General features: G+C 37.9%; 1 protein-coding gene across 1 annotated transcript in view; it reads right to left on the bottom strand.

The window, feature by feature from the left end:
• Positions 1 to 8,968, bottom strand: part of TMBIM4 (transmembrane BAX inhibitor motif containing 4) — a 28,399-nt gene extending 19,431 nt beyond the window's left edge. Inside the window, exons 1-2 of the mRNA XM_052001769.1 lie at positions 8,764 to 8,968; positions 2,227 to 2,335 (exon numbers count right to left, since the gene is read on the bottom strand). Of these exons, the coding sequence (XP_051857729.1) occupies positions 2,227 to 2,335; positions 8,764 to 8,869 (215 nt within the window). The 5' untranslated portion in view covers positions 8,870 to 8,968. The remainder of the gene's footprint in view (positions 1 to 2,226; positions 2,336 to 8,763) is intronic.
• Between the last annotated feature and the right edge of the window lie 18,356 nt (positions 8,969 to 27,324).

The following is a 27,324-nucleotide window of genomic DNA, read 5'->3' as shown; positions in this document are numbered from 1 at the left end:
CAGCAGGTATTTGTTCTATCTCTTTTTTTTCCCACTTTAAAATTAGATCCTAACATTATGGCTTCTGGCCTTATTATTCCATCAAAATTGCTCTTACCAAAGATATCTTAGTTGCCAAATCCTTCAAACACTGTTGGTCACTGTTTCCCCCTTTTTTTTCCTAGTAAATTTGTTTATTTTAATACACATTGCTTTATGAATCATGTTGGGAGAGAAAAAGCAGAGGAAAAGGGAAAAACATGGGAGAGATTAAAAAAACCAGATAAAAGAAGTGAACATAGCCTGTGTTGATTTAACTTCAGTCTCCTTACTTCTTTTTCCAGATGCAGATGGCATTTTCTGTCCAAAGTCTCTTGGGATTGCTTTGGATTACTGAACCATTGAGAATAACCAAACCTTTCAGAGTTGATCACTGCACATCTTGTTATGTTCTTTCTAAAGGCCTTTCTAAAATCAGCTTCTTCATCATTTTTTATAGAATAATAATATTCCATTACCTTCATATACCACAACTTGTTCAGCCATTCCCCAATTGATGGGCATCTACTCATTTCCCAATTCTTTGCTACCACAAAAAGAACTGCTAAAAAACGTCTCTGCTCATATGGGTCTTTTTCCCTTCTTTATGATTTCCTTGTCTCCTCTCCTGATACTTTCTTCTCTCTAGGTTTTTTGAATGGTCGCCTCTCCTGGAACTCTTCCTATCTTCTTCCATTTCCTTTACTGGATCCTCCTCCAGATCGCTAAACCTCAGTATTCCTAGGGTTGCTGTCCTAGGCACGTTTCTCTTCTGCTCTATTTCATTTAGTGATCTCATCAGTTCACTTGAATTTAAGTACTATTTCTGTACTCATGATCCTCAAATCTACCAATCTTGCCCCAAACTCTGATGACTTCCAACCTTGCATCTCCAACTGCCATTCACACATTTCAAACTTGTATATCCAGCAGACATCTTAAACTCAACACGTTTACAATGGAAATCATTATCTTTCTCCAAAACCTCCTCCCCATCTAACATCACCATTACTCTATAAAGCAACATCAATCTCCCATATCCCTCCAGCTTGCATCTTAAAATCACCTTGGATTCCTCTTTATCATCCCTCATATCCAATCTGTTGCTAAGACTTGTTGATTTCACTTTTGCAGAATACAATCCATCACCCTGGTGGATTATCGCCTCATACCTGGATTATTGCAATAGCCTCATGGTGGATCTATCTGTCCCAAGTCCCTCTCCACCGTTCAATCCAACCACCATTCAATCACTTTTCCTAAAGTACAAGTGTGATCTTATTACTTCCTTTTATTCAATAAACTCCAGTGGCTTCAATCAAATACAAAATGTTCTGTTTGTTATCCAAAACCCTTCATAACCTAGTCCCTACTTTTCTAGTCTTCTTACAACTTACTCAGTGCCACATAGTCTTTGATTCACTTTCACTATCTTCCTGGATGTTCCATGAACATTTTCTGTGAATGTTCCACTCCAATTTTCTGACTGTCCTTCATGTCTAGAATGTTCTCTCATCTCAGCCTCATGACTTCCTTTGAGTCCCCTCTAAAATTCCATCTTCTATAGGAAGCCTTTCTCAACCCCTCTTAATTCTAGTATCAGCTCTCTTTTAATTACTTCCCACTAATTCTGTATATAATTTGTACAATTTTTTTGCTTGTTACCTTCCCAATAAAGTTGTAAGTTCCTTGGGGCAGAAACTGTCTTTTGCCTCTTTTTACATTCCTGGTGCCTAGCATAGTACCTGGCACATAATAAGCAAAAATAAAAGTTTGCTGATTGAACTGATTGCTCAGTTCTTTAATCGTAAGATTAGGGACAAAAACAAATACTTAAAACAACTGCTGGAGTCAATGATTTCCATCCCAATAACTCTCCTTTCAATTAGTAGTAACTTCCACTGCTAAGTTCTGTGACAACAGATTGGACATTAATCTTAAAAATTTACATTGCTTTTACATTTTACCCAGTATTAAACGTTAATCATTACAAGCTGTGAAATAACACGTTCTTTGGTTGCTAACTAAAAATTTTTCACTAGTGTAGCAGCAAACATGTTATTAGGCCAGAGGAAAAAAACAACTCTAATGTATTTGGGAATCAACTTAACCTCTCCAAATGGATTTCAATTAGAATAGAACAATTTCACTCCCTAGTGATAATGCTTTTAAGAGCCTGAAAATGGTTCAAAGTAATCAGTATCTTACCTTTTAGATATAAATATTTGTATGTTATTAAAGTACATAAAAATTGATGATGTCACAGTAGTTAAGAGAACTTGAAGAAAAACAATGCTGTAGACTTTCCGCAGAAAACCTGTTAAAGAAAACATACATTTTTACTTTCTAAGCACATATAACAGCAAAAACAAATTTTATTTTCTTTTAGAAAACTGCATCTCACCAAATGCATTTTATTCTAATAGTTTATAACAACTAAATTCTTAAATATCAAATTTCAAAATGGATTTAAAAATTCTAATTGATATATAAATCTCCAAAAAGCTTCATCTTTAAAAACATAACAAAACCTAACTCTTTTGAGAGTCAAGAATGTCAACATTTTCATCCCCCAAAATTATTTCCCAATTATTTGCAAATGAAGTCCAGGAGAGGTGGTGGGGATGGCTGACTATCAGCTGGCCTGGGACTCTCTTGTTCTCTTCAAAATTACTAAGGTTGGTGATAGCTATCCCCACCAATTCTAAGCTACCACTTTTCCTCACTTTTTTGCTTTCCTTTCTTTTCTCTTGTATTTTCTCAGTACTGATGTTTTGCTCACAATTTATGGTACTTTTATTTTTTTAAACAAAAGAAGATTTTGTCAGCTTAAGAGGGGCTCCTTTTCATCTTATTAGGGGAAACAACCAGTCAAGCAACCAATTTTCATCACCTCTAGACTGCTAGAATCATTATTATTTCCAACTTTATAGCCCCCCAATGAATTTCTTTTTGCCTACTAAATCCAGAATACTGACAGACAATTAAAAAAAAAGTCAAAAGCTGGGCTGTGCATAACAAAAGTTTCACTGTATTATGACTATGACTCATGACCTCTGTTCAACTTCAAAAATTGAGAGATACCTATTTAGCTCTCCACTGTTGGGGTTTTCTTGCTTTCTTGTTCTGCTAAGCTGGCTCAATTTCCTACCATCAAATTCAAAAGACCTGGATTCTAGTCCCACTTACCATTAACTAGCTATTCTTGTATAAAAGGGGTCAATAGTAGCTGCTTTGTGTTCTCTCAGAATACATAAATAGAAATGTGTGTGAAACGTATGTACACTTTCAAGTGTTCTACAAGTAGTTTATTAATGTTGTTTTGCATTTTTGATTTTCAATATGGTAAAAACTGTTCTCCTTGACTTTATTTTCAGGAAAATGTACCTAAAAGGTAGGGACAGGTTAGGGCTTTTTGGCCTTAGCCCATTCGGCAAAGTATCTTCTACAGGGTGTACCTGATTTAGTACATCTTACAGCAGTGCAAAGAATTATGCTAGCAAAATCAGCTGACAGTCAGGATGAGGAAAAACTAACAACCTTCCTTACTGTTCATAAATTATGGTAAACAAAAGTAACAAAATATTATTACCCTGTAAGAAAACACAAAAGGGAAGTTTCAGTGATATCCAAAAGACCTTTATGAACTGATGTAAAATGAGCAGAACTAGAACAATTCACACAGCAATAACATTGTAAAGAAAAGCAATGATCTCTAGAGGATTAAATAATAAAGTTATAAAGCATGATCCCTACTGCTAGTCAGTGGATGACAGATGCAGGATGCAAAAGTGAACATGGCAAATGTAAAGATTTGTTTACAGGATTAGATTATGAGATGTGTTACAGAAACTTTTGCCTTCATTTATCTATCTAGAAGCAAATTTTTAAAAATTTTAAAAAGATTTTAGGGGAAGAGAAAGAGAAGCAAGCTCAGCTAACAGAATTGACCCATACCTCCCCCCAAAAGAGAAAAGAGTTTTTGAAGCCTTTTTTTAAAAATGCAAAGATGAGAATACAAAGAAATTCAGAAGAAAGCATAAATAAGCAGAGCAGCCTAGAAAGTTATATGTTGAAATACACACACACATTTTAAAAGGCAGTAAATATTTTCATTTTCACATTAAAACAAAACAAACCATTACTTATTGCTTACTGATGGCAATGCTATGTCCCATTACTTATTATTATTGCTTACAATTTAAAGCAAATTAACCAGGTAGATTCTAATTTTAAAAGCAATTTTCTATGGAAAAATACCATCATTAACAAATGTCTGAGGGCCTAGCCCTGAGTTAATCAAACAATTCTAAATGCCTCTCCTTGTTCCAGGGAAATCTAAAAGGAAAAGACATCAGTTCTAAGTTTTTTAGAAAACTTTAAGAAATGCATACCAGCCTAAGCATACTCAAAAGGCCCATTCTAACATGACAAGTAAATTGTGTGTAATTGATGCTACTGCTAACATACTTGTTTCATATGATTCCAGTGTGTACATTTATGCCTGTTCTATGATCTTATTAAAATACAATTAACACTGGTAATTGGGTATCCTCAGGAGTTGAGGTAATTGTCTTCTCCACTGTCCTTTTTATGCATTTCTTATCTCTTTGCCTAATAGTTTCCCCATGTTTCTCAGTATTCCTTTCTATTAATTTTTTGTTCTATTTGGTGAACTGAAATCAAAAATGGAGTTTTCTAGTATCTGAAAAATTAATTTTCCAAAGATAATTGTGAAATAAATGTCTAAGTGCTTGTATTTTATTATTACTTTCAAAAAGCCAGAAAGCTTTCTAAAATGAAATGGATGCCTCTCTTGAATGAAACTGACTCTGGACAAGAGGATCTGAGTTCCAATACCATTTCTAACATTTCTTATTAATATCTATGCTTCTACAACCTTGAAACCTATGTCCTGTAGGGAAAAAAAAAAAGGTCAACTTAAGACCACATACAAAAAATATATATTCCTATGGAGAAGAAAACAAAATTATTTTATTAGTTTCCTTTATTTCCTTCAGTGTAAAATGTCCTCATGTCCCCAAATTTTCCACAGCACTAATTGTCTAGATCTCTCTTTTATCCAAAATGATTGCATTTTTTTCAATTTCTAGTAGGACATAAGTACCTGTCTTTCCCTATACATAGTAGATGCTTAATAAATATTTGATGAAGAACAGTACCAGTTAAAGGGGGAAAGAGACACAGATAGCACTCTATTAAAGATTAATAGGAAATACAAGGGCAAGAAATACATAAGTATGTATAACATAGCTAATTGGGAAAACCAAGTTTGTAGGTCTCCTGATGTCACAAAAAGGACTTTTCAACAGGGAAAAGAATCAGACTTGAAAAGTACACATGGTGCACTGTCAGTTTGTGGACAATGAGATCGAATGCCCTTATTGACTAGTGGGAAAATTTATCCAAAAGCTGAGAAAAATAAAACCAAGGAAAGGAGACAAGAGACAAGAGAAAAAATAAATTAGGTAGAGAATAGTAGAGAGCAGATTGAATTGATGTCCAGAGTTATGAATGGTGCAGTAGCAGAGGAGGAATTCAAAATGGTGACAGAGTTGACAAGTGCTTGACAACCTGACCAAATACTAAGCTTAAACAGCACTTTACACATATCTTCATTAATCAGAAGAGGAGAGAGCCCCTGGCAAATAGAATAAAATTAGCACAGGGCAAACAAAATCTCTTAGGGTCCTCAGAATGCAACAGTGTTCATGATTCCAATACTCCTCCAAAGATGGGAATTCACTAACACACCAGAGATATGAAGTAACCTATCACACCTGAGATGCAGCTAGCACAGGTTTGGACTAGAAACCTTGGAATCCAGAAACCTTGGAAAATCCCTTCCAAGTTCTAAAATTCCAAGATTTGAAGTTTGTTCTCTGCTTCCTTTCTCCAGGAGCCCTCAGGGTATTTTTGTGCCATTAAAAAAAAATCAATCATAGTATCCCTAGAGTACCTAACTCTTTTTCTAGGACAGAAAAGTAATGATCCTAAGACCTTAAGACAAATTTAAATTGGGATCATATATCTAGACACAGAAAAGATTGAAGAAGCCATTTAACTCCTCCTCATTTTACAGATGAGGAAACCGAAGCCCAAGGAGGTTAAATATCTGCCCAGAGGCAGGAAACCTCAGAGCTGGGATGTGAACTCTGATCCTTTGACTCCAAAATCTCGGCTCCTTCCACTATCCCCACTTTTTGCCCTCAATGAGCTTGGGAACTTTCAAAAGAAAAATGGTTCTTCATTCCAGCCTCCAAATCCCAAACTTACCTCAATAGGGAAGCAGTTGGTTCTGTGGAAAGCTTCCTGATTTAGAGTTAAAAGACCTATGCTAGAATCCTGATTCTGTCCCAAGTCATAACTGTGATCTTAGGCAAATTCCTTAGAATTAAACCAGATGTTTCAAGTTCCTTCCATCACCAAAAGCTTATCCCCTCTATTCTCAAAAAAAAAAAAAAAAAAAAAAAAAAAATCTCAGTCCTCTTCCTCCCAATCTTGCCTCCAAGTCTTCAAATAATGCAACATACAAACATATCAACAATTTTTCCACTTCCTTCCAAAACTAAAACCTTCCCACCTTTAAAAATCAAATGAAAAATTCAAAATTCAAGGAAAAGATTCCCTCTGCAAATATGTCCCAGACAGATTATAACTCCTAGTCATCACCACTTTTTCTACTGTGAATAATTAAGGATAAACAATAAAACCCTTGGCTAATATATCACAGAGCAAATTTAAATTAAAGCCTTCAACATTCTCATCTTCGTTTTCCAGTATTCTACAATACAAATCTGTTCTCAAGCCAGTCTTCTCATCTTTTCTAAGCTATTGGAGGAAAGAAACTATTTAACTACTATGATTTAGGAGTCTGATTTAAGTGTGTTAAAGAGGAGCTAATTGAGATGTAGAAGGAGAAAAAAAAACTCAAGAACTTCTTTCCTGAGAGATTAATTTAACTATTTTGGGCAGTTGAGATGGCAGAGTTAGTCTCAAATTTGGGAAGACCTAGATTCAAATTCTACTTCTCACAATGCCTGGGGTGAGAAATCATCCTCAAATTCGTGGAAATCATTTTCAAAAGAGAGAACTGTATTATTGTTTAGGCATGTTCAGCTCTTCATAATCTCATTTGTAGTTTTCTTGGAAAACATTTCCTCCACCATTTCATTTTACACTGCCATTTTCTTCTCCAGTTCATTTTACAGATGAGGAAACTGAGGCACACTGAGTTAGATGACTTGCCCAGGATCACACAGCTAAAGCCTGAGACCAGTTTGAATTCAGGAAAAGCAGTCTTCCTGACTCCAGTTCTAGCACTCTATCCGTTTTGTCACCTAGCAGAGTACAAGAGTGTAGATTCCTGTGGGCACATATATACACACACACATTTGTAAACTGGTGTATACGCATGTAAATTTATGGATATACATGCATACATGTATGGTGCAGGGGTCCTCAAACTTTTTAAATAGGGGGCCAGTTCACTGTCCCTCAGACTGTTGGAGGGCTGGACTATAGTAAAAACAAAAACTTTGTTTTGTGGGCCTTTAAATAAAGAAACTTCATAGCCCTGGGTGAGGGAAATAAACGTCCTCAGCTGCTGCATCTGGCCCATGGGCTGTAGTTTGAGGACCCCTGGACTATAAAGCATACACATATGCATGTGTGTGTGTGTGTGTATATATATGTGTGTATATATATATATATATGTATGCATATATATGTATGTATATATACATATATATACACACACATATATATACATATATATATATGTACCTAATGATTACTTATAGGTATGAAGTTAAAAACACATACATGGAATACATGTAACGTGATTGTACCTGTATAATCTATAACAGATCGCTTGCTGTCTTCAGGAGAATGGAGGGAGAAAAATTTGGAGCTCAAAATATTGCAAAGATGAATGATGACAACTAAGCTTATATGTAATTTGGGGAAAATACTAGTACGTTTAAAAAAAGATATATTTGTAACGTATGTATGCCTTTACATATGCAAATATCATACCTATATGTTAAAAACATACATCTAGCACCTAGGCGCGTCATAAATGTTGACTGATAGACTAATTGCTAAGCACCTAGGGATACACAGAGGCAAAGGACAATTCCTGGACTCAAGGAGTTTTCAATCCAATGGAGGAAGCGGAAGATAAGAAGTAAATAAATGCGAAGACAGAGTATAAACAAAGAGGAAATCAATCAACCAAGGGAAGGCATCAGAATGAATGAGGGATAGGCAGGCCTTCCAGCAGAAGGTAGGAATTTAGCTGGGACTGGAAGGAAGCTGGGAGGACGAGACAAGTGAGAGGGACAACCAGGGAAAATCAATTAATTACATTCATTAGCCGCCCTTATGCCGGGCTAAAAGCTCGACATAAAGATAAAGATCAATCCCGGCCCTCAAAAAAGCTAACAGTCCAATAAGGGAAGGCAGGCCAGTGAACAATAGGCCGCAGAAGAGATAAATTAGAGATAATTAACAGAAAGGGGAACAAGCATTAACGAGGGGGGAAAGGGGAGAGCGCGGAAGGATTCCCGTACTTGGTTAGACTGGAGGCCCTGGTTTAGGCCCAAGTTTAGGCCCAGGTTTAGGCCCAATCCCCTCCCCCGCCCCCAGCGCCTCTCCTGTAGCCCCTCCCCCCTCAGCTTCTGGGCGCAGCCAGGGCCCCTGGCAAGAGCCCACCGCTCGTACCCATTCGGATGTGGATGCTGGTCGAAGCCACGCTTGGACCGTAGTTGAAGTCATCCTCTAGGGAAGAGCGAGAAAAGCTGATCTCCGGGGCGGCCGGGGCGGCCATGGCGGCGGCGGCGGCGGTGGCGGAGGCGGCAGCCGCTGCAACCCAGACAGAGAGAGAGGAGTTCTGCCCCCACCAACGTCCCGGCTCCTCCCACTGCGGGGAAAGCGCCTACCGTGACCCAACGGCTTCATTCTATTTCCGACTTCCGGGTAAAAGCGCTATCCATGGATAGAGCTCGATTTGGAGTGAGGGAGCCCAAGTTCAAATGTACGCAGTAATTCGCATTTGGGGTGGAATCCGATTTACTTATGAATTTCTAAATTATAATGTTTCTTTTCTCTAACTATACATTTTCGTCTGTTCTCATCTCCACCTCCCAGCTTCCTTCGAGGCGCCGATAAAATGCCACCTGCTGTAAGCAACCTTTCCCAGTCCCCTTGAGTACCGCTGCCTTGCCTCGGAGATTATCTCCAAATATGTCTTGTTTCTATATAGTTATTTACAAGTTGTTCCTCTCCACTAATTCCCCTGTCAGTCTTGAAGAGCTTGGCTGCCAGAGCCTTTCCTCCGAGACTACACCCGATTTATTTTGTATGCATCTTGTTTGCCTATAGTCGTTTGCATAGCTTCTCTCCTTCATTAAATTGTACACTATGAAACACTGAATGCTAGAGACTTTCCTCTACGATTATCTTATTTATCCTGCAAATATTTTGTCTACGTATAGTTGTTTAAATAAATATGTTGTCCTCTTTTGTTCCCCCTCCCTCTTAGATTGTGAGTTTTCGAAAGGAGAATCTGTTTTTGCCTTTCTTTGTATCTGGCACATAGCAGACCAATAAATGCTTGTTGACTAAATGAATGAATGGAAAAACATTTATATTCTTACTATGTTCCAGGCACCCTGCTAAGCATTGAGGATAAAAATACAGTTATCCCTTCTCCATTGTGATTTTCCATATCATATTCTTGGTTAGCATAAGAAATTAAATGGGATTTGGGGGGAGTTTTGCAGAAGCCACAGATGACACAGGAAAAAAGTTAAGAAACTCAAAAATACATAAAATAAATGTATGGTATTGTATAATAACAATGTATTTAGTCTTTTAATACTATTATAATTCAAACTTCTGTGGTATGGAGGAAGGGTTGAAATTTTTTATTTGGATTTTCCAGATGGAGAGGGATGAAATGAGGTGGACTGCCCTTAATCCCCTCGATGTAGAAAGCCTTAGTACTAGGAAGCAATACAGTTCCTTTTCTCAAAGAATTTCCGAGGAGTAATGGAGTAGTAGCCAGGGAGGCCTGTTATGGACCCCAAAGACCATAAATCCTTTTCAGGAATTTAGTATTGATTTAGTATTATTAGTATATTTAACATTATTTAGTTTTAATTAGTATTGATTAGCATTAATTAGTGTTTTCATAGGTAGAGCTCTGTTGCCTTCAATTTTCTAGCAATGAATCTTTGAGCCTCAATTTTCTTATTTGTAAAAATGGATGTAAATGTAAAGCCAAACTCCCAGGTCACTGTGGAAAAACAAATGAGATAACATATCAAAAATACTTTGCAGCTTGTAAGACTTTATATGAAAGCCTGCTATGTATCAGTGGATATTACTTTAAGAGAATGCATTGCTACCTGTTTAATTAATGCATTCTAAGGATCATCAGACTTTTTCATTTGATGTCCTATACATATTGTCTCCTTCATTTGAATGAATTTCCTTGAGCACTTTTCTGTTGGTATCCCCAAGACTTAACACAAAGGTTTCTTTTAACTAAGAAATCAGTTAACTAGTGTATCCAGATCTATTATGATCTTGTTCTGAAAACATGAATTTGTTCAGCCAAGAAAACAAGGTCATAACAGATCTGATCGCACTGGTTAATTAATTTCTTAGTTATCTGCTATCTGCTACTTCAGATGTCAAGTTTTTAATAACAGAAAAGGAGGAGAGGAGAAATATGACATGAGCAAAAGGCATCAATAATTTTTAAAATTGATAAATAAAATAATTTTAAATATTATTTGGGAACTTTGGGATTGTCTAGCAGTTGGATTGTAGCGAAGACCAGCAGATGGTAGCAGAGATCAGCTTGTTCATTGAATTATTTAATAAACATTTATTCATCATCTTTGTAAAGGATAGTATAAGATACAAAAATAAAGGGGAAATCCTTATTGCCAAGGTGCTTCCATTGTGTGGAGTGGAAACAGCACAGATACAGAGAAGTAAAAATAAAATACGTACAAAATTTGAAAGCATATTAAAAATCTTTTTTAAATTTTTTTTAAATAATTACTATTTTCATTCAATCACATGTAAAAACAAATTTAACATTAGTTTTTAAAACTTTGAGTTCCAAATTCTCTCCCTTCTTCCCTGTCCATCTCCCCTTATTGAGAAGGCAAGCTATTCAATATAATTATAGATGTGTAATCATGCAAGACATATTTTCATATTAATCATGTTGTGAAAGAAAACATAGGCCAAAAAACAAACAAACAAACCTATCCTAAAGAAAGTTTTTGTTGTCGTTTTTTAAGTATGATGAAATCTGTTTTCAGACATCATCAGTTCTTTGGGGACAGATAGCATTTTTCATCATAAGTCCTTCAGCGTTGTCTTGGATCATCATATGGCCATGAATAGCAACATCATTCATAGCTGATAATCTTTTTTCTTTAGAAATGTACATAGGAAAAAAAAAAAAGGCCTTTCTCAAAGAAATGGATTAACGGACATAACCCAATTTAATTGTAAACTAGATAAACTCATTGCTTCTCACCCATCTAAAGTAATTTGAACTACTACTAACTTGAGGTGTTTTTGTTTTTGTTTTGGCATCCAACATTATAATAGAAAGGAACTCCTTTTAATAATGAGGAGAGATTTAAGAAAGAACTAATTATTATGGAATGTTAACTCAAAGCTGTAGTCTAACATATAAGAAACTTCCTTTTTTAAGATTCCTATAAATGTTACCTGCAATCATCTTGGGTCAGGAAATCAGGTCAGAGAGCATGGAAAATCTTGTGAGTGGATACTTCTCTCTCCAAGCTAGTAATGGCTTAGATACAAATTAATATTAAGTAAAATTATTTCTGGCAAACTCTTTTTTTTTTTTCCTGGCAAACTGTTAACCTAAATCATAGAGTACAGTAGTAGTAGTAGTAGTAGTATTTTTTGACAAAAGTAAATAAAAAGCAATTTATGGGGGAGAGGGCACTATGAGCATGAGTAGTATACAGTAGAAGACAATGCACTTGAGTTTGGGCCTTGAAGAAAGGTAAGTGTTTTGAGTAATTGAGATAAAGAGGAAATTCATTCCAAAAAGAATAAAGAATGTATAGGAGAACATAGAGATAGAAGATGGAAATTCATGTTTAGGGAAGACAGAATAAGCTAGCTTCTCCAGAACATAGAGAGAAGTCATGAATAACAGGCAGCAAAGATTGGGATCTGCTTAGGAAGGATTTTAAATGCCAAATAAAAGGATTTGTATTTTATCCCAAATTGAGTGAGGAAACCATCGAAGCTACATTTTTAGACCCGTGCTCAGAGAATTTCATATATTTTTTGTTTGTTTTTTTTGCTGAGGCAATTGGAGTTAAGTGACTTGCTCAGGATCACACAGCCAGAAAGTGTTAAGTGACTGAGGGCAAATTTGAACTCAGATCCTCCTAACCTTCGATCTAGTGCTCTATCACTGCTCCATCTAGCTGCCCCATGCTCTAAGAATTTCAATTTGGCAGTAGGTAGATGTCTTCAGTAAAATAGTTCCCTATTCAAATGTCTTGTAAACCTTTGCCAAAATCTCTCCTTTAAATTTATATCTTTCTTTTGAATGTTTCATAGTTGTTTCTTATCATCTCCAACATCCCCCAGTTGGATTGTAAGCTCCTTGTCAGGGCTTGTCTAGGATATACATACCTACATACATATACAAGTACCTATATTCATGCACACAAAGGTGGATGGAGTGTTCAGGGAGCACTGACACCTCTGGTGTGAAGGCTTGCTGAGCTCCTTTCAGGGCTGCTCCTCCACCTGTGGTGTTAACCTATCACGCAACCCTTACCTATAGCTCTAAGAAGCTATAGCATAAGCAGTGGGTATCCCTTAGTAAAAACCATCTTGGTAGATGGGCTAAAACAGGTTAGGGGTAGCCAACAAGCCTTAAGCCCATTGGTGAGGTGGGAGTAGTCTATCCAAAGCACATGAAACTTCCACCAGAAGAATGGGTGGTAAGGACAATTTGTTCCAGTGGATTTGAAGGTGGCTAAAACAGGAGCTGTGAAGTGTTTGGTCAGACATCAAAAAGGCCAAAGTTATCCACTGTGTCCAAGGCCATTGCCAGCCTTCTTGACTTATGTCTTGCCATTGGAATTCAGTGACTTTGGAAGAAAGAGTGACTGCCTCAGTTAAATCCAGCAAAATCAAGATGTCATTAGTTCTCTTCCAAAATGAAGAACAAGCAGTAACACAAACATATATGTATATACATATACATATCTACATATATAGATATAGATATATAGATGTAATTCTGTCTGCTTTGAAAATTTAGATTTAATTTTAATTTTTTTCAGTTTCTACTTAAGTACACTTTCCTACATTATTTGATGTTATCTGCACTATAAAATTTTGAGAGCAGGGACTATTTTTATCTTCGTATCACCAGCACTTGGCATAGTGTCTGGCACATAGTAGACCATTATTAATGCTTGCTGATTTGACTAAATGAATGAAAAGCCTCTTATTAAGATCCTACTATATGCTAGGAGCACAGTTGGGATGAATCATTTTTTTTTTTCTCTTTAAAATTGAATTTAGTCCTACATTGACTACTTTTGATGAAAATTATTGAATATTTGATTTTCTAACTTTAATTTTGAATTTGTTGGATTTTATAAATTACAATAATTAGGATATTCATTGTTTTGGAGACTTTACTTCCTTGTTTGATTAGTTGTTAAATGTCCATTTACTGGTTAGTGTGATATTCAAAAAATTCAAGAGATCTAATACCTGGGTAATTTAATAATTTTATTAGTGAGATTAGCATGTTATTAATAGAAGAGATTAATGGCACTTTCAAATGCCAAAGACTCCTCATGGTAGTGGACTCACAGTTTATATGCCCTTGGAAGAGCAGGTATTCCTGAAGGTAGCAATCAACTTTGATTGGCTAATAATTAATGAGAGAATGAATATTATAATGAGTGGTCAGATATATTCCAGTGAGAGTCTTGAAGTACATGACTTGGATCACCCAACTCTTAGTCAGAGACTTATCCATTTCCATGTCAGCTATCTGACAAAAGGGAAAATCCACATCTTCCCAGACCTGTCTGAGTAAATACAATGAGCAGGAATCTATCCATTAGCCTAAACTTAGAATTTCCTTTACTATGTTTGATTAAATATTTAGCCTGGATAGTCTTTAAGAAAGATTTCCCATGCTGGTTGATTTCTGGACAAGGAAGTAGAAAAGGAAAAAAAAAAAACCAACCTTGGCCCTAATTCAATAATTAGTTATTAATTCAAGAGAGAAATATTTTAAATGGTCAAATATTAAAAATATGGATCAATATTATAAAAATATGAGTGTCCTACTTGAAGGATATTTCCACTTCTGGAATAATAATTCCACTTAGGAAAAGAAATATAAAGCAGAAAAGATATCTAAGGTTGTCATGTAGCTTTGGTGAGGAAAAAGACATCGCCCATGCTCCCTTTTCCTTCCCATAGGAGACAAAGAGAGAGAGTGTGAGTGTGTGTGTGTGTGTGTTTGTGTGTGTGTACCAGGGATAGAGTCACTCACTTTTTAAAGATTTACTGACTCATTAATTCTTCATGTTCAGTGGCCAGTAAGGGGATATTTCCAACATCTCAAAGGAACAAGAATATTGGGTCACACATGGTCAGCAAGAAGCAATGAGGGAGTTTATCATCCTCAAAGCACCCAAGCAAGCTAGTACATATGTCCTGAATAAAGAAGGGCAGCTTTGCTTATGCCCTGTTCAAGCCTCAGTTATGGATAAATTAGATAAATATCTATTCTCCTAAGAATCTGGAGCACAATACCTCTCACAATTCCAAGCACGTATGATGTAATATAGCTTCTAGGGGAAACAGCAATAATTTTAAAGTCCCTTGACCTTAGGGGGCTTCTGTTCTAACAATAAGTCAGTGATTCTAAATCTTCTGGCTTTGGAATCTATGATTCTGAGGCCCTCTGATCTAAGAATGCTATTTAGTTCTGTAAATGATTATAAAAGTCCTCTGGCCTAGGAATATAATATTATTTCTTCCCTTAGACTTTAGGAAGATATATTAGTGATCTTGAGACTATTGTTCTAACAATCTGTTTGTCAATGATTTCAAATCTTATGGCCTTAGACTAGTTCTACAAACATTACTGTCTGTTGGTCCTTGATAACCAAATTCCAGAGACCACTTCTTGGTTCTACCCCTAGGCCATAAAATTAGCATATCTATAATATGAAGAACTAGATAAATGTATCTCTTTGCTTCTATTTCTTTGCTAAATTCTCTTGGAATTTAGACTGCTTCAATTGGCTTTACAATTACAATAAACTTTTCCTCCTTGACTTGAAAATGGGTTCAAACCTGCAAATTCTTTTGAGACACTGGTCTATGACCCCCAACCTTTTGGGGTCCCTTCCCAGCATCAATAGTCTCTATCCCCACTATCAGTTTCATTCAAAGTGAATTTACAGGTTGATATATCCTTCCCACATAATTCCCGACCTGGAGGCAGTGGGACATTTCCAGCGTTAGCCAGCTGGAACTTTGTACTTACCTCTGAGGTTAGAAACTTGAAAGAACACATCTGTGTTTAAAATCAGCCAGAGTCAGGAATTCAGGTTAAGGGAAAAATCTTCAATCTTTATTGAAGTGAAGAGGTGAATAAGGATCGCGATAGCAATATGGGCAGCTGTGACAGGAAGCCAGCTAGCAGAAGGGGTTGGAGATGAAGGGCCTGCGCAATGGCAATGCGAGCAGCCATGTCAGGACGCCAGCCAGCAGTCACTCCTTCTGCTTCCCTTTCCACACCCCTGCCTCCACCCACCAAAAATGTCATTTCCTATACAACACATCAGGACTTGCACAAAGAGTGGGCGGGGCCATTCTTTCTCCAAGCATATATATTAATAGAGTATGGTCCAATTACTATTTAGCCTCACGTGCTTGGGACCTCAGTGCATCAACTCAAGCCTCTGCCTATTACAATTCAGTGCATAAAAGAGTTGTATTTCCATTAGATTACTTGCTGTCATGGGAAGAGTGGGGATGAGGGAGCGAAGGAGAAACACTGGAATCACAAGCTTTGACAAAAATGAATGTTGAATTCTCTACATGTATTTGGAAAAATACTAATTTCAAGATTAAAAAAATAAAATTTTAAATATACTATATGAAATTTTTCTAATATAAACTTTTTCCCTCTTCTTATTCTCATTGGCCTCCCTCCTCTTTTATCTCAATCTTTTTCCTCTGTCTTCCTTCCCTCCCCTTGTCCTTTTTTCTCTATTCTGCTCGCCTTCTCTCTGCCCCTCCCTTCTCAGAATCAGCACTCAGTAGGTCTTTTCCAGTCTTTTACTGGGGCTGCTGATATGTCTTGTTCGATTCCAATTGTGGTTCTCACTTATATAATTTATATTTTGTTTCTTCCAAAATTTTCTCTTTGATCTATGGGTTTCTAAATTTAGCACGAACATTCTGATGTTTTCCACAATGGATTTCGTTGAAATGGTATTGGGGGATTTTTTTTTTTCCTATTTTGACATTTTCCCCTCATGTCCTAGCATTCCAGGACAGTATTCCCAAATTATTGCTTGCATTACTATATTAAGGTTCTTTTTTTGGTCAAAATGTTCAGGTAGTCCAGTTCTTCAGTTTTCTATTCCTAATCTGTTCTCCAGATGTGTCTTTTAAGTTATGTTTCACGATGTTCAATTTGTTTTCAATATTTACAATGTCTTGGAAGTTTGATTGGGATCGCACTAAGTAAATAGATTCGTTTAGGTAGTAGTGTCATTTTTATTAGATTAGCTTGACCTATCGAAGAGCGCTTGGTATTTTTCCAAGTGTTTAGATCTGACTTTATTTCTCAGATTCCACTGATTCCACACTTTATTTCTGTGGAAAGTGTTTTGTTGTTTTGTTCATATACTTCCTGACTTTCCCTTGACAGATAAATTCCCAAATATTTTATACTATTGGCGGTTGCTTTAAGTGGAATTTCTCTTTGTATCTCTGTTGGATTTTGTTAGTGATATATAAGAATGCTGATGATTTCAATCAGTTTAATTTGTATCCTGCAACTTTGCTAAAGTTGTGGATGATTTCTAATAGCTTTTTAGTAGAATCTCTAGGGTTCTCTAAGTAAACCATCATGTCATCTGCAAAAAGTGATCATTTGGTTTCATCATTACCTACTCTAGTTCCTTGAATCTCTCAACTCTTATTGCCGAAGCTAGTATTTCTAACACAATATTGCATAGTAGTGATGATAGTGGGCAACCTTGTTTCACTCCTGATCTTATTGGGATTTCCAGTTTATCCCCATTACATAAGAAGCTTATTGATAGTTTTAGATACTGATGAATTTTAAAGAAAAGTCCATTTATTCCTATACTCGCAAGTGTTTTTTAATAAGAATGGATGTTGGATTTTATCAAATGCTTTTTCTGCATCTGTTGAGATAATCATATGGTTTTGTTCATTTGGTTATTGCTATAATCAATTATGCTAATAGTTTTCCTAATATTATTAAAGCAGCCCTGCATTCCTGGCATAAATCCTACTTGGTCATGGTGTATTATCCTGGGGATGATTTCTATAATCTTTATGATTTTTGCATCAATATTTGTAATGGGCTGAGGCTTGAGTTGAGGCACTGAGGTCCCAAGCACATGAGGCTAAATAGTAATTGGACTATAATCTATTAATATATAAGTTTGGAGAAGGGGAGGAGATGGCTCAGTGGATAGAGCACCAGCCTTGAAGTCAAGAGGACCTGAGTTCAAATCCAGCCTCAGACACTTAACAATTCCTGGTTATGTGACCATGGGCAAGTCACTTAACCCCAACTGCCTCAGCACAAGCAAAAAGAAGAGAAACAAACAGAAAGGTCATCGCAATGGCAAAAGCAAACAGTCTCTCCTCCCCTTCCTTTTCCTCACTCCCCTGCCTCTACCCACCAAAATCGTCATTTCCTATACAACACATCAGGACTTGCACAAAGAGTGGATGGGGGCCATTCTTTCTCCAAGCTTATATATTAATAGATTATAGTCCAATTACTATTTAGCCTCATGTGCTTGGGACCTCAGTGCATCAACTCAAGCCTCAGCCCATTACAAATATTCATTAGGGAGATTGGTTTATAATTTTCTCTGTTTTCCACCTACCTGGTTTAGGTATCAGTACCGTGTCTGTGTCATAAAAAGGAAATTGGTAGGAGTCCTTCATTCCCTATTTTTTCAAATAGTTTATATATCTTTGGAGTTAATTGTTCTTTAAATGTTTGGTAGAGAGCAGCATAACTTCAGAAAGGCCTGGAGAGACTTACATGAACTGATGTTGAGTGAAATGAGCAGGACCAAGAGATTATATACTTCAACAACCATACTATATGATGATCAATTCTAATGGACATAGCCCTCTTCAACAATGAGATGGACCAAATCAGTTCCAAGAGAGCAGTAATGAACTAAACCAGCCACACCCAGCGAAAGAACTCTGGGAGACGACTATGAACCACTACATGGAATTCCGATCCCTCTATTTTTGTCCGCCTACATTTTTGATTTCCTTCACAGGCTAATTGTACACTATTTCAAAGTCTGATTCTTTTTGTACAGCAAAATAACTGTTTGGACATGGATACATATATTGTATTTAACTTATACTTCAACATATTTCACATGTATTGGTCAACCTACCATCTGGAGGAAGGGGTGGAGGGAAGGAGGGGAAAAGTTGAAACAAAAGGTTTGGCAATTGTCAATGCTGAAAAATTACCCATGCATATATCTTGTAAATAAAAAGCTATAATTTAAAAAAATGTTTGGTAGAATTCATATGTAAATTCATCTGGTCATGGGGATTTTTTCTTAGGGACTTGATTAATAGCTTGTTCTATTTTTCTAAGATGGGACTATTTAAGCAATTTACTTCCTCCTCTGTTCATCTGGGTAGCCTATATTTTCATAGGTATTCCTCCATTTCACTTAGGTTATCCAATTTTTTGGCATGAAGTTGGGTCAAGTAACTTCTGATTATTGCTTTAATTTCATTAGTGGGAATTTCTCCCTTTTCATTTTTAAGACTCACAATTTGATTTTCCTCTTTCCTTTCTCTAATAAATTTTAAAAAAGGTTTATTTTTGTTGGTTTTTTTCATAAATCTCTTAGTTTGATTTATTAATTCAATAGTTGTTTCTTTTCAATTTTATTAATCTCTCCGTTTATTTTTAGAATTTCAAGTTTAGTATTTGATTGGGGATTTTAGTTGCAAAAGCCCACTTCATTGATCTATTTGATGCAAGTCAGTCTCTAGAAATATAAAATTTCCTTTTATTACTGCTTTGTCTGCTTCCCACAAATTTTGGCATGGTGTCTTACTATTGTCATTCTCTTGGATGAAATGATGTCTTTGATTTGCTGTTTCACCCATTCATTCTTTAGGATGAGATTTAGTTTCTAATCAATTACTTTTTGGCCTATTTTCCCCTGGCCCTTTGTTGAATGTAATTTTTATGGCATCATGATCTGAGAAAACTGCCTTTACTATTTCTCCTTTCTGCATTTCAATGTGAGGTCTTTATGTCCTAAGATAGGGCCAGTTTTTGTATAGATTCCATGAACTGCCAATCAGAATGTATACTCCTGTCTCCATTCCATTCTCTCCAAAGATGTATCATCCTTAACTTTTCTAGTATTTTATTTACCTCAACTTATTTTGTGGTTTGATTTATATAGTTCTAAGAGTACAAGGTTGAGATTTCCCTTTATTATAGTTTTTCTATTTCTTGCAACTCTCAACTTCTCCTTTAGAAATTTCCATGCTGTACCACTTGGTGCATATGTATTTAGAATTGATATTGCTTCATTATCTATGGTACCCTTTAGCAAGATAGTTTCCTTATCTCTTAATTTTTGCTTTTGCTTGATCTGAGATCAGGATGGTTACTCTTTTTTACTTCACTTGAAGCATAATAGATTCTGCTCCAGCCTTTTACTTTTACTCTATTATCACTTTCCTTTAAATTTGTTCTTGTAAACAACATTGTAGGATTCTGGTTTTTAATCCAGTCTGCTATCTACTTCTGCTTTATGGGAGAGTTCACCGCATTCACATTTACAGTTAAAACTACCAGTTCTGTATTTCCTGCCATCTTATCATCCCCACATTATTTTTTTGGCTCATTGCTTTCAGCAGCATCATTGTATTGACGAGGGAGCCCTGAAACTCTCCTTAAAGAAAGTCTCCTTGAACCTGATCTCTGTAGGAGAACCTGCCAGAGAGAAATATTCTAAAGCTTCTTTGTTTTCCTGAGAGACAGGCACCACCCCCATGGATAACGCTAACTACTAATTAAACTTCCCATTGAATTAAAGATCAAACCTGAAAAGATATTCTATTCAACTTCCAGCTCAAGCTGACCAGCCCCCATCTGGAGCAAGCTTCCATCTGTAGCTAAAATTTCTATTATAAAAAGATCCTATTTTCAACTCACTCCTAGCAGAGGACCTAAGATGCCATCCCTGGCATAGCAGCAAACCCCTGCCCAATGGAATGATATTCTTACAGCATTACCCTCTCTTTGTCCTCCCCTTTTTTCCTGAGACGTTATGCCTTTCTTTCGGGATCTCTCTACTAGAAACTTGGCTTCTCTGCCAGGACTCTTGCCACTAAGGAATTCAGCCTTTCTATTCATGCATAGCAAAAGCTGACTTCCCGATGCCTATAACAAACTTTTTATCAGTCTCGCTTTTTGGTTCGTGAATTGCATTATGAAGGACCTCTGTGCCCCCAGAAGGGGGTTCCCAAAACTCCCTACCCATGCGCCAAATCACAAGAGGATTTAGAGGAGCCAGACTTCATTTAGTTCCCTGAACCCTGAGCCTGCCACTAAGCTCATCAGTTAACTCTCTGACCACCAGGAACCCTAATCTCATTTCAGTTCCCTGAACTTAAATCTCATCACTATCACCTGCTTGCTTATGGATTTCAGCATTGGAATGGGCCAAGATTCCCTAGCTAAAGTGGTGACAGAAAGCTTCCACTGATATGAGGCAGTTGGGTCTTTCTAAATGCTAGATGGCAGTTTACAATTAATACTGAGGGGAGGGACAAGCCTGAAGGCCTCGATAACCAGGATGTCCTAGTGGAAAAAATGCATCAGGACTGGTGGGAGAAGGAATGGAATAAAGAGAAGGGACTGAATGTGACCAGGGGAGGGTTTCTCAGAGGCTCTATGACCTTAGGCCCACATTTCAGGACATCACATGACTGCTATTCTCAGAGGATTGTAGGGCAGAAAAGATCAGATCCTAGGCCTAAGTTTCATGAAGTCCCATGACCCCTAGGAAGGAGGCAGCATTCCTGGTCATTGGTCACTGGATATTTCCTTTTCCATCTATCCAATGAAGCCAAAACTTTTCCTGTTTCATCTATCCCCTCTTTCTGGCCTGGGGGCCCCACACCATGCTGGGCTGCTCCCTTTGATGTGTTGGGACCTCTCCTTGGAAGCATAGAATCCATGCTTTCTGTTTGTATCTGGAGATTCTTCCTCATAATGCATTTAACTCAGGGGGTCACACACACAGATTCCTAATTTTTTCTTTTGTTCTGTTTTTTTTTTTTTTTTTTTTTTTGCCTCAGGATTACATTTTTTCTTCCACAACCTGAGAAATATGGTTCAGTGTGATGACCATGTATTTAAAATTAGCCAGAATCAGGAATTCAGGTTAAGGGGAAAATCTTTAATCTTTATTGAAGTGAAGAGTGAAAAAGGATTGCGATAGTAACATGGGCAAGAAAGATTGCGACAGCAATATGGGCAGCTGCAACAGGAAGCTAGCTAACAGGGGGATTGGAGATGAAGGGCCTTCGCAATGCGAGCAGTCTCTCCTTCTGCTTCCCTTTCCACACCCCTGCCTCCACCCACCAAAAACATCATTTCCTATACAACACATCAGGACTTGCACAAAGAGTGGGCGGGGGCATTCTTTCTCCAAGCATATACATTAATAGAGTATGGTCCAATTACTATTTAGCCTCACGTGCTTGGGACCTCAGTGCATCAACTCAAGCCTCAGCCCATTACATCTCCCGCTTTCTTTTGTTTTAGAACACAGGTGGCCATGCCATCCCTGACTCCTTAGGGAGGTCAGAGCCCCCAAGGGGAGGTGATCACGACCCCCCTGACTTCTCAGGAAGAGAGGTGAAAGCACTAAAAAGGAGATAAGCACCAAAGGGAAGTGGGGGTTGCTAGCGGGTTTCTGGGCTGAAGGGTCTTATTATGCACAAACCCATCAGCATGGGAGGTATTACACAAGCACATAGCAATAATGCAGACGCTATTAGTGATGACTCTCCCCACAGTCAGTGCAGGCTTGATGTGGTGTAACAAACATGAATTGTACACCCAAGTACCGGTATAACAAACAATCTAAATTAACGTGGTGTTGTAAAAGATTGTCAGAAGTCCTAGAAGGAAGAGTATGTAAACAGCAGTCACACATACGCCTTTTTCAGCAGCCAAGAGATAGTCCAAAACCAATCTGTTGTCCATTGCTTCACATACCAGGGAATCCAATGATCCCCCCAAGTTTTTGAAGTCCTGCAAAAGTCTTTTTATGTCTTAGGGAATCCAATGATTCCAGCAGATTTTGAAGTCCTGTACCAGTCTTATCATTTCTCAGAAAATCCAATGATTCTTGAGGGCTTTCAAGTCCTACAACAATCTTATGTCTCAGAGAATCCAATGATTCCTGAGGGTTTTCAAGTCCTACAATTTTCTATGTCCATGAATCAAACGCCATAACTGCCACGCTCTTTCAATGGTGAGCACAACCAGCAACAGAACCACCCGATATTTCTTGGGTCTTCTCCTTCGTTTCAAGGGTCTGCTCCGTCTCTCTGTGATGGACAAGGAGAATACGGCTCGTTGGCACCCATCTGATTCCTTCTCCACCTGTAGAGATACAAGCAAACCTTCTCCCCCAAGCAGTTAGCCTATCTGGTCCCTTCCATTCACCACTTTCTGGGTCTCTCCATATCACCTGGCAATTATCTAAAGATGGTGGATCTGCTCGCACTGGACACTGCCCTTCTGGTGGGTTATGAAACCTGTCTGCCAGAGCCAGTGCATCTTTGTCAAAAATCAAAGTTACTAGTAGAAAGGGTTAGATTTAGTAGTTCTCTAGGGTTACCTGTGGCTCCCCCTTTCTTTTGTTTTTGGAGCAGCATCTTAATGTCTCTGTTTCTCCTCTCTATTATTGCCTGTCCTTGAGGATTAAAGGGTATGCCCGTGGTGTGTAAAATCTTATACGGTGCACAAAAGTGTGCAAAATGTTCGGAGGTGTATGCAAGACCATTGTCTGTTTTTATTGCTTGTGGCACACCCATAATGGCAAATGCTTGTGTGAGGAATTCAGTGACCACTCAGGCTGTCTCTTTTGCTGCTGGTATTGCAAAAGTGAAGCCTGAAAAGGTGTCTACCACAACATGGATAAAAGACAGACGACCGAAAGATTTATAATGGGTCACATCCATTTGCCAGATTTCATTGGGTCTCAAACCACGAGGGTTCTTCCCTGGAGGCAGTGTAGGAGCGTGGAAAAGAAGGCAAGCTGTACAGCTTTTTATTATGCTCCTAGCTTCCTCTTTTGTTATCCCAAATTGTAAACACAAAGCTCGAGCAGCCTGATAGTATTTGGAATGGGATTCCTGGGCCTCCTGAAATAAAGGCGTACTGGCTAACATAGTTAAAAGGCTATCTGTCTTTGAATTTTCATCAAAAATACGACCAGGAAGTCCACTATGTGAGCGGACATGCAAGGGATAAAATCTTTCCTGGATGCTTTCTCACTTGTTCCTGAAGTTCCTTAAAGAGCTGATATATATATATTAGAAGCTGCAAATTTTATTTGGGCTGTGGCAATTCTTTGTACCACACCTACTGAATAGGCTGAATCAGATATTATATTTAGGTCTCCTGGGTAATAAGTGAGAGCTAACATGATTGCATATGATTAGTTCTGCTGAGTGGACTGAAAAGGAGTTCTGACTACTCTCTTTATAGTTAAGTCATGAGAATATACAACACAAATATTGTGTTTGGATGCATCTGTAATGATAGTTGGTCCTTTAAGAGGAACCTTAGAAACTTTTTCTTCAAGAATCCATCGCCAATTTTGTAAGTATGGTTATCTTTAATGGAGACTCATGTGTAAAATTAGCCATGGCTAATAAAATTTGCCACTCTGGGATGGTCTCACAGCATACATTAATTTGTGTATTGGTGTAAAAGGTGTATATCTTATCAGGTCTTCTCCCAGATAATTGTACTGCTCGCTTAATGGCCTTTAATAAAATTCTAGCCACCAGCACTGGGTAAGGAGTAAGGCTTTGTTCTGGTTGTGCGGGGAGGTTCACCCACTCTATCACACTGACTCCTTAATGAAGGACTGCTGTGGGTGCCTCTTGTGTGGCAAAAACTGATATTTCCAAGGGTTTCTGAGTGACTCTTCCAACCACATTGGATAAAGCCAGTTCAACTTTTCTCAAAGCCTCTTGAGCTTCTTTTGTAAGCTGGCGTGGTGAATTTAAAACACTGTCTCCCCTTAAAATGTCATATAATGGTTGTAACTGATAGGTAGTCAAGCCTAACACTGGTCACATCCATTGGATATCTCTTATCAATTTCTGAAAATCATTTAAGGTGTTTAGCTTCTCTGTACTTAAGGACAGTTTTTGTACTGTAAGCCCCTTAGGGTATACGTCATATCCTAAATATTGAAAAGGAGCATGTCTTTGAATTTTCTCTTCAACTATGTACAATTTGTAGTATCTTTGTGTTTCTATGGTCTTTTGTAGACATGCTTCTAGCATTTGTTCCTCAGGTGCACATCCCAATATATCATCCATATAATGTAATAGCATAACTTTTGGAAATGCTTTTCTTACTGGAGTGAGATCAGCAGCAACATACATTTGACACAGAATGGGGCTGTTTTTCATTCCCTGTGGTAAAACTGTCCATTCATATCTTTTATAAGGCTCAGCTAAGTTAACGCTGGGCACTAAAAAGGCAAATCTTTTCATATCCTCCTTATGCAGAGGGATAGAATAGAAACAATCCTTACTATCTATAACCCAAAGAGGCTATTCTCTAGGCAATTGAGTAGGAGATGGAAGTACAGGCTGAAGAGCTCCCATAGTTTCCATCTGTTCATTTACCTTTCTTAAATCAGTCAACATCCTCCATTTTTCCAGATTTCTTTTTTTACAACAAACACTGGGGAATTCCAAGGACTTAGAGAAGGTTGTAAGTGTCCTTGGTCCAGTTGTTCCTGTAGTATATCTAATAAGACCTGAATTTTATCATGACCTAAGGGCCACTGTTCTATCCACACCGGTGTATCAGTTTTCCATTGGATAGGAACAGGTGAAAGTGTTGGCAGGCTTCAACAGCAGCCCTGCTTAAAAAACCGAAGTACTCATTTTTAACCCTAATTGCTGTAAAACATCTCTTCCCCACAGATTGATGGGGATTTTTTCAACTATAAAAGGAGTAAAAGCTCCTGTTTTGCCTTCAAAAGTCCATCTCATAGGAGTAGCACTAACTTCAGCTGCTATTGATCCTCCTACGCCAGACATGTAGGTAGGTGCCTGCTTTAATCTTTGGCCAGTGACTGGGCCAATTGGCACCTCTAATAACTGTATGATCTGCACCTGTCTCTACCAATCCTTCCAATGGCAGGCCATTTATATAGATCGTGAGCATAGGTCGGTCAGCTGTTACAGCTGCTGTCCAGTATATTCCTGGATTTTGTGGTCTGGAGTCAGAATCTAGGTGACTATCACCAGGTTGCTTATTAGGATTCTGTATGAGTAAACCTGATGCTACTTCTTCTGGGTGATAATAAGTCACACATTATCTACCTGTATTAGTGACTAGGATAATATATCTACACATTCCCCAGTTTCCCACATCAGTGTGTGGATGGACACTGTTTTGCACGTATAAAAAGGAGGTGAAATGGTCAAGCCTACTGTGTCTGGAGGTAAGGGATTCATAGGCTGGAGAGGAACAGATTTCACCTCTCCAGGGGGTATCTCAGTTGTCCCAGCTACATACAGCTCTATTCTCCCCAATTGTAATTCCTTTCTGCCATCAGGTTGCTTCCTGGCTGGTTGACTGTATAATCCCCTTCTCCCATCATATGACTTTCTGGCTGACTGACTATGTCTGGGACTGGACTTCTAGGCACTCTCTGGGTGACCATTGGCTGCCATCATGCCCCAAGTATTTTTTGCCTTGGGCCCCTCATCCCCTTTCCCTGAATTTGTCTACATTCTGAGGCCCAATGGAAGCCTCTTTTGCATTTTGGACATGAGGTATTGGGTCTTGTTCTCCGCCCTGTTTTCCCATTCTATCTCTGTACCAACATTGAGCTTTCAAATGCCCTACTTTTCCACACTGAAAGCATCTACGAGTCTCTCTGGAAGTCCCTTGCCAGGAGGGACTCTGTCTTCCTATGTTTGGATTTTGGGAAGTCTGCATCATAGCCTGGCTATAAAAGGCATTTGTGCCCACTGTGGCACAGCACCTTATGATCTCCTCTAAAGGAGCATCCTTGTGCAGTCCTACTATAATTCTTCTGCAAACCTCATTAGCATTTTTCTTAGCAAGTTGCCTGATCAAAATGTCTGTTATTGCATTTTCTCCATTTGTTCTTCTGATAGCTGTCTGCAAAGTCCCACAAAGTCAGCCAAGGGTTCATTTGGCCCTTGTATTATTTTGGTGAAGGCCCTACCATTGTCATCTTGATTGTAGAGAGAAGCCCACGCTTTGATAGCATTAGCAGCAATTTGCTCATATGCTGCTATAGAATAATTCATCTGTACTGCGACGTCTGCATAAGGACCTACACCTGTTAGTAGGTCACAAGTGATTGCAGCATGAACTCCACTTTGACTATTTTGTTGGGCTTGTATCCTACAGAGCTCACTATATTCAGAAAGCCACAAGTAGTTTTGTCCAGGTTCTAGGCATATCCTTGCTATAGATTTCCAGTCATTAGGGGTCAAGATTTCAAAAGCCAAATTCTGTAATAACATCTTAACATAAGCTGATGTAGCCCCATAATGAGTGCAAGCTTTTTTCAGGCCTTTGAGGATTTCTGTATCAAAAGGAGCGTATCTTCTACTTTCTTGACCTGAAGAATTAAACTGTTGAATTAC

Source organism: Antechinus flavipes, chromosome 5, assembly GCF_016432865.1.
Source record: "Antechinus flavipes isolate AdamAnt ecotype Samford, QLD, Australia chromosome 5, AdamAnt_v2, whole genome shotgun sequence".
NCBI classification, from domain to species: domain Eukaryota; kingdom Metazoa; phylum Chordata; class Mammalia; order Dasyuromorphia; family Dasyuridae; genus Antechinus; species Antechinus flavipes.
This window is presented reverse-complemented; position numbering and strand designations above follow the sequence as displayed.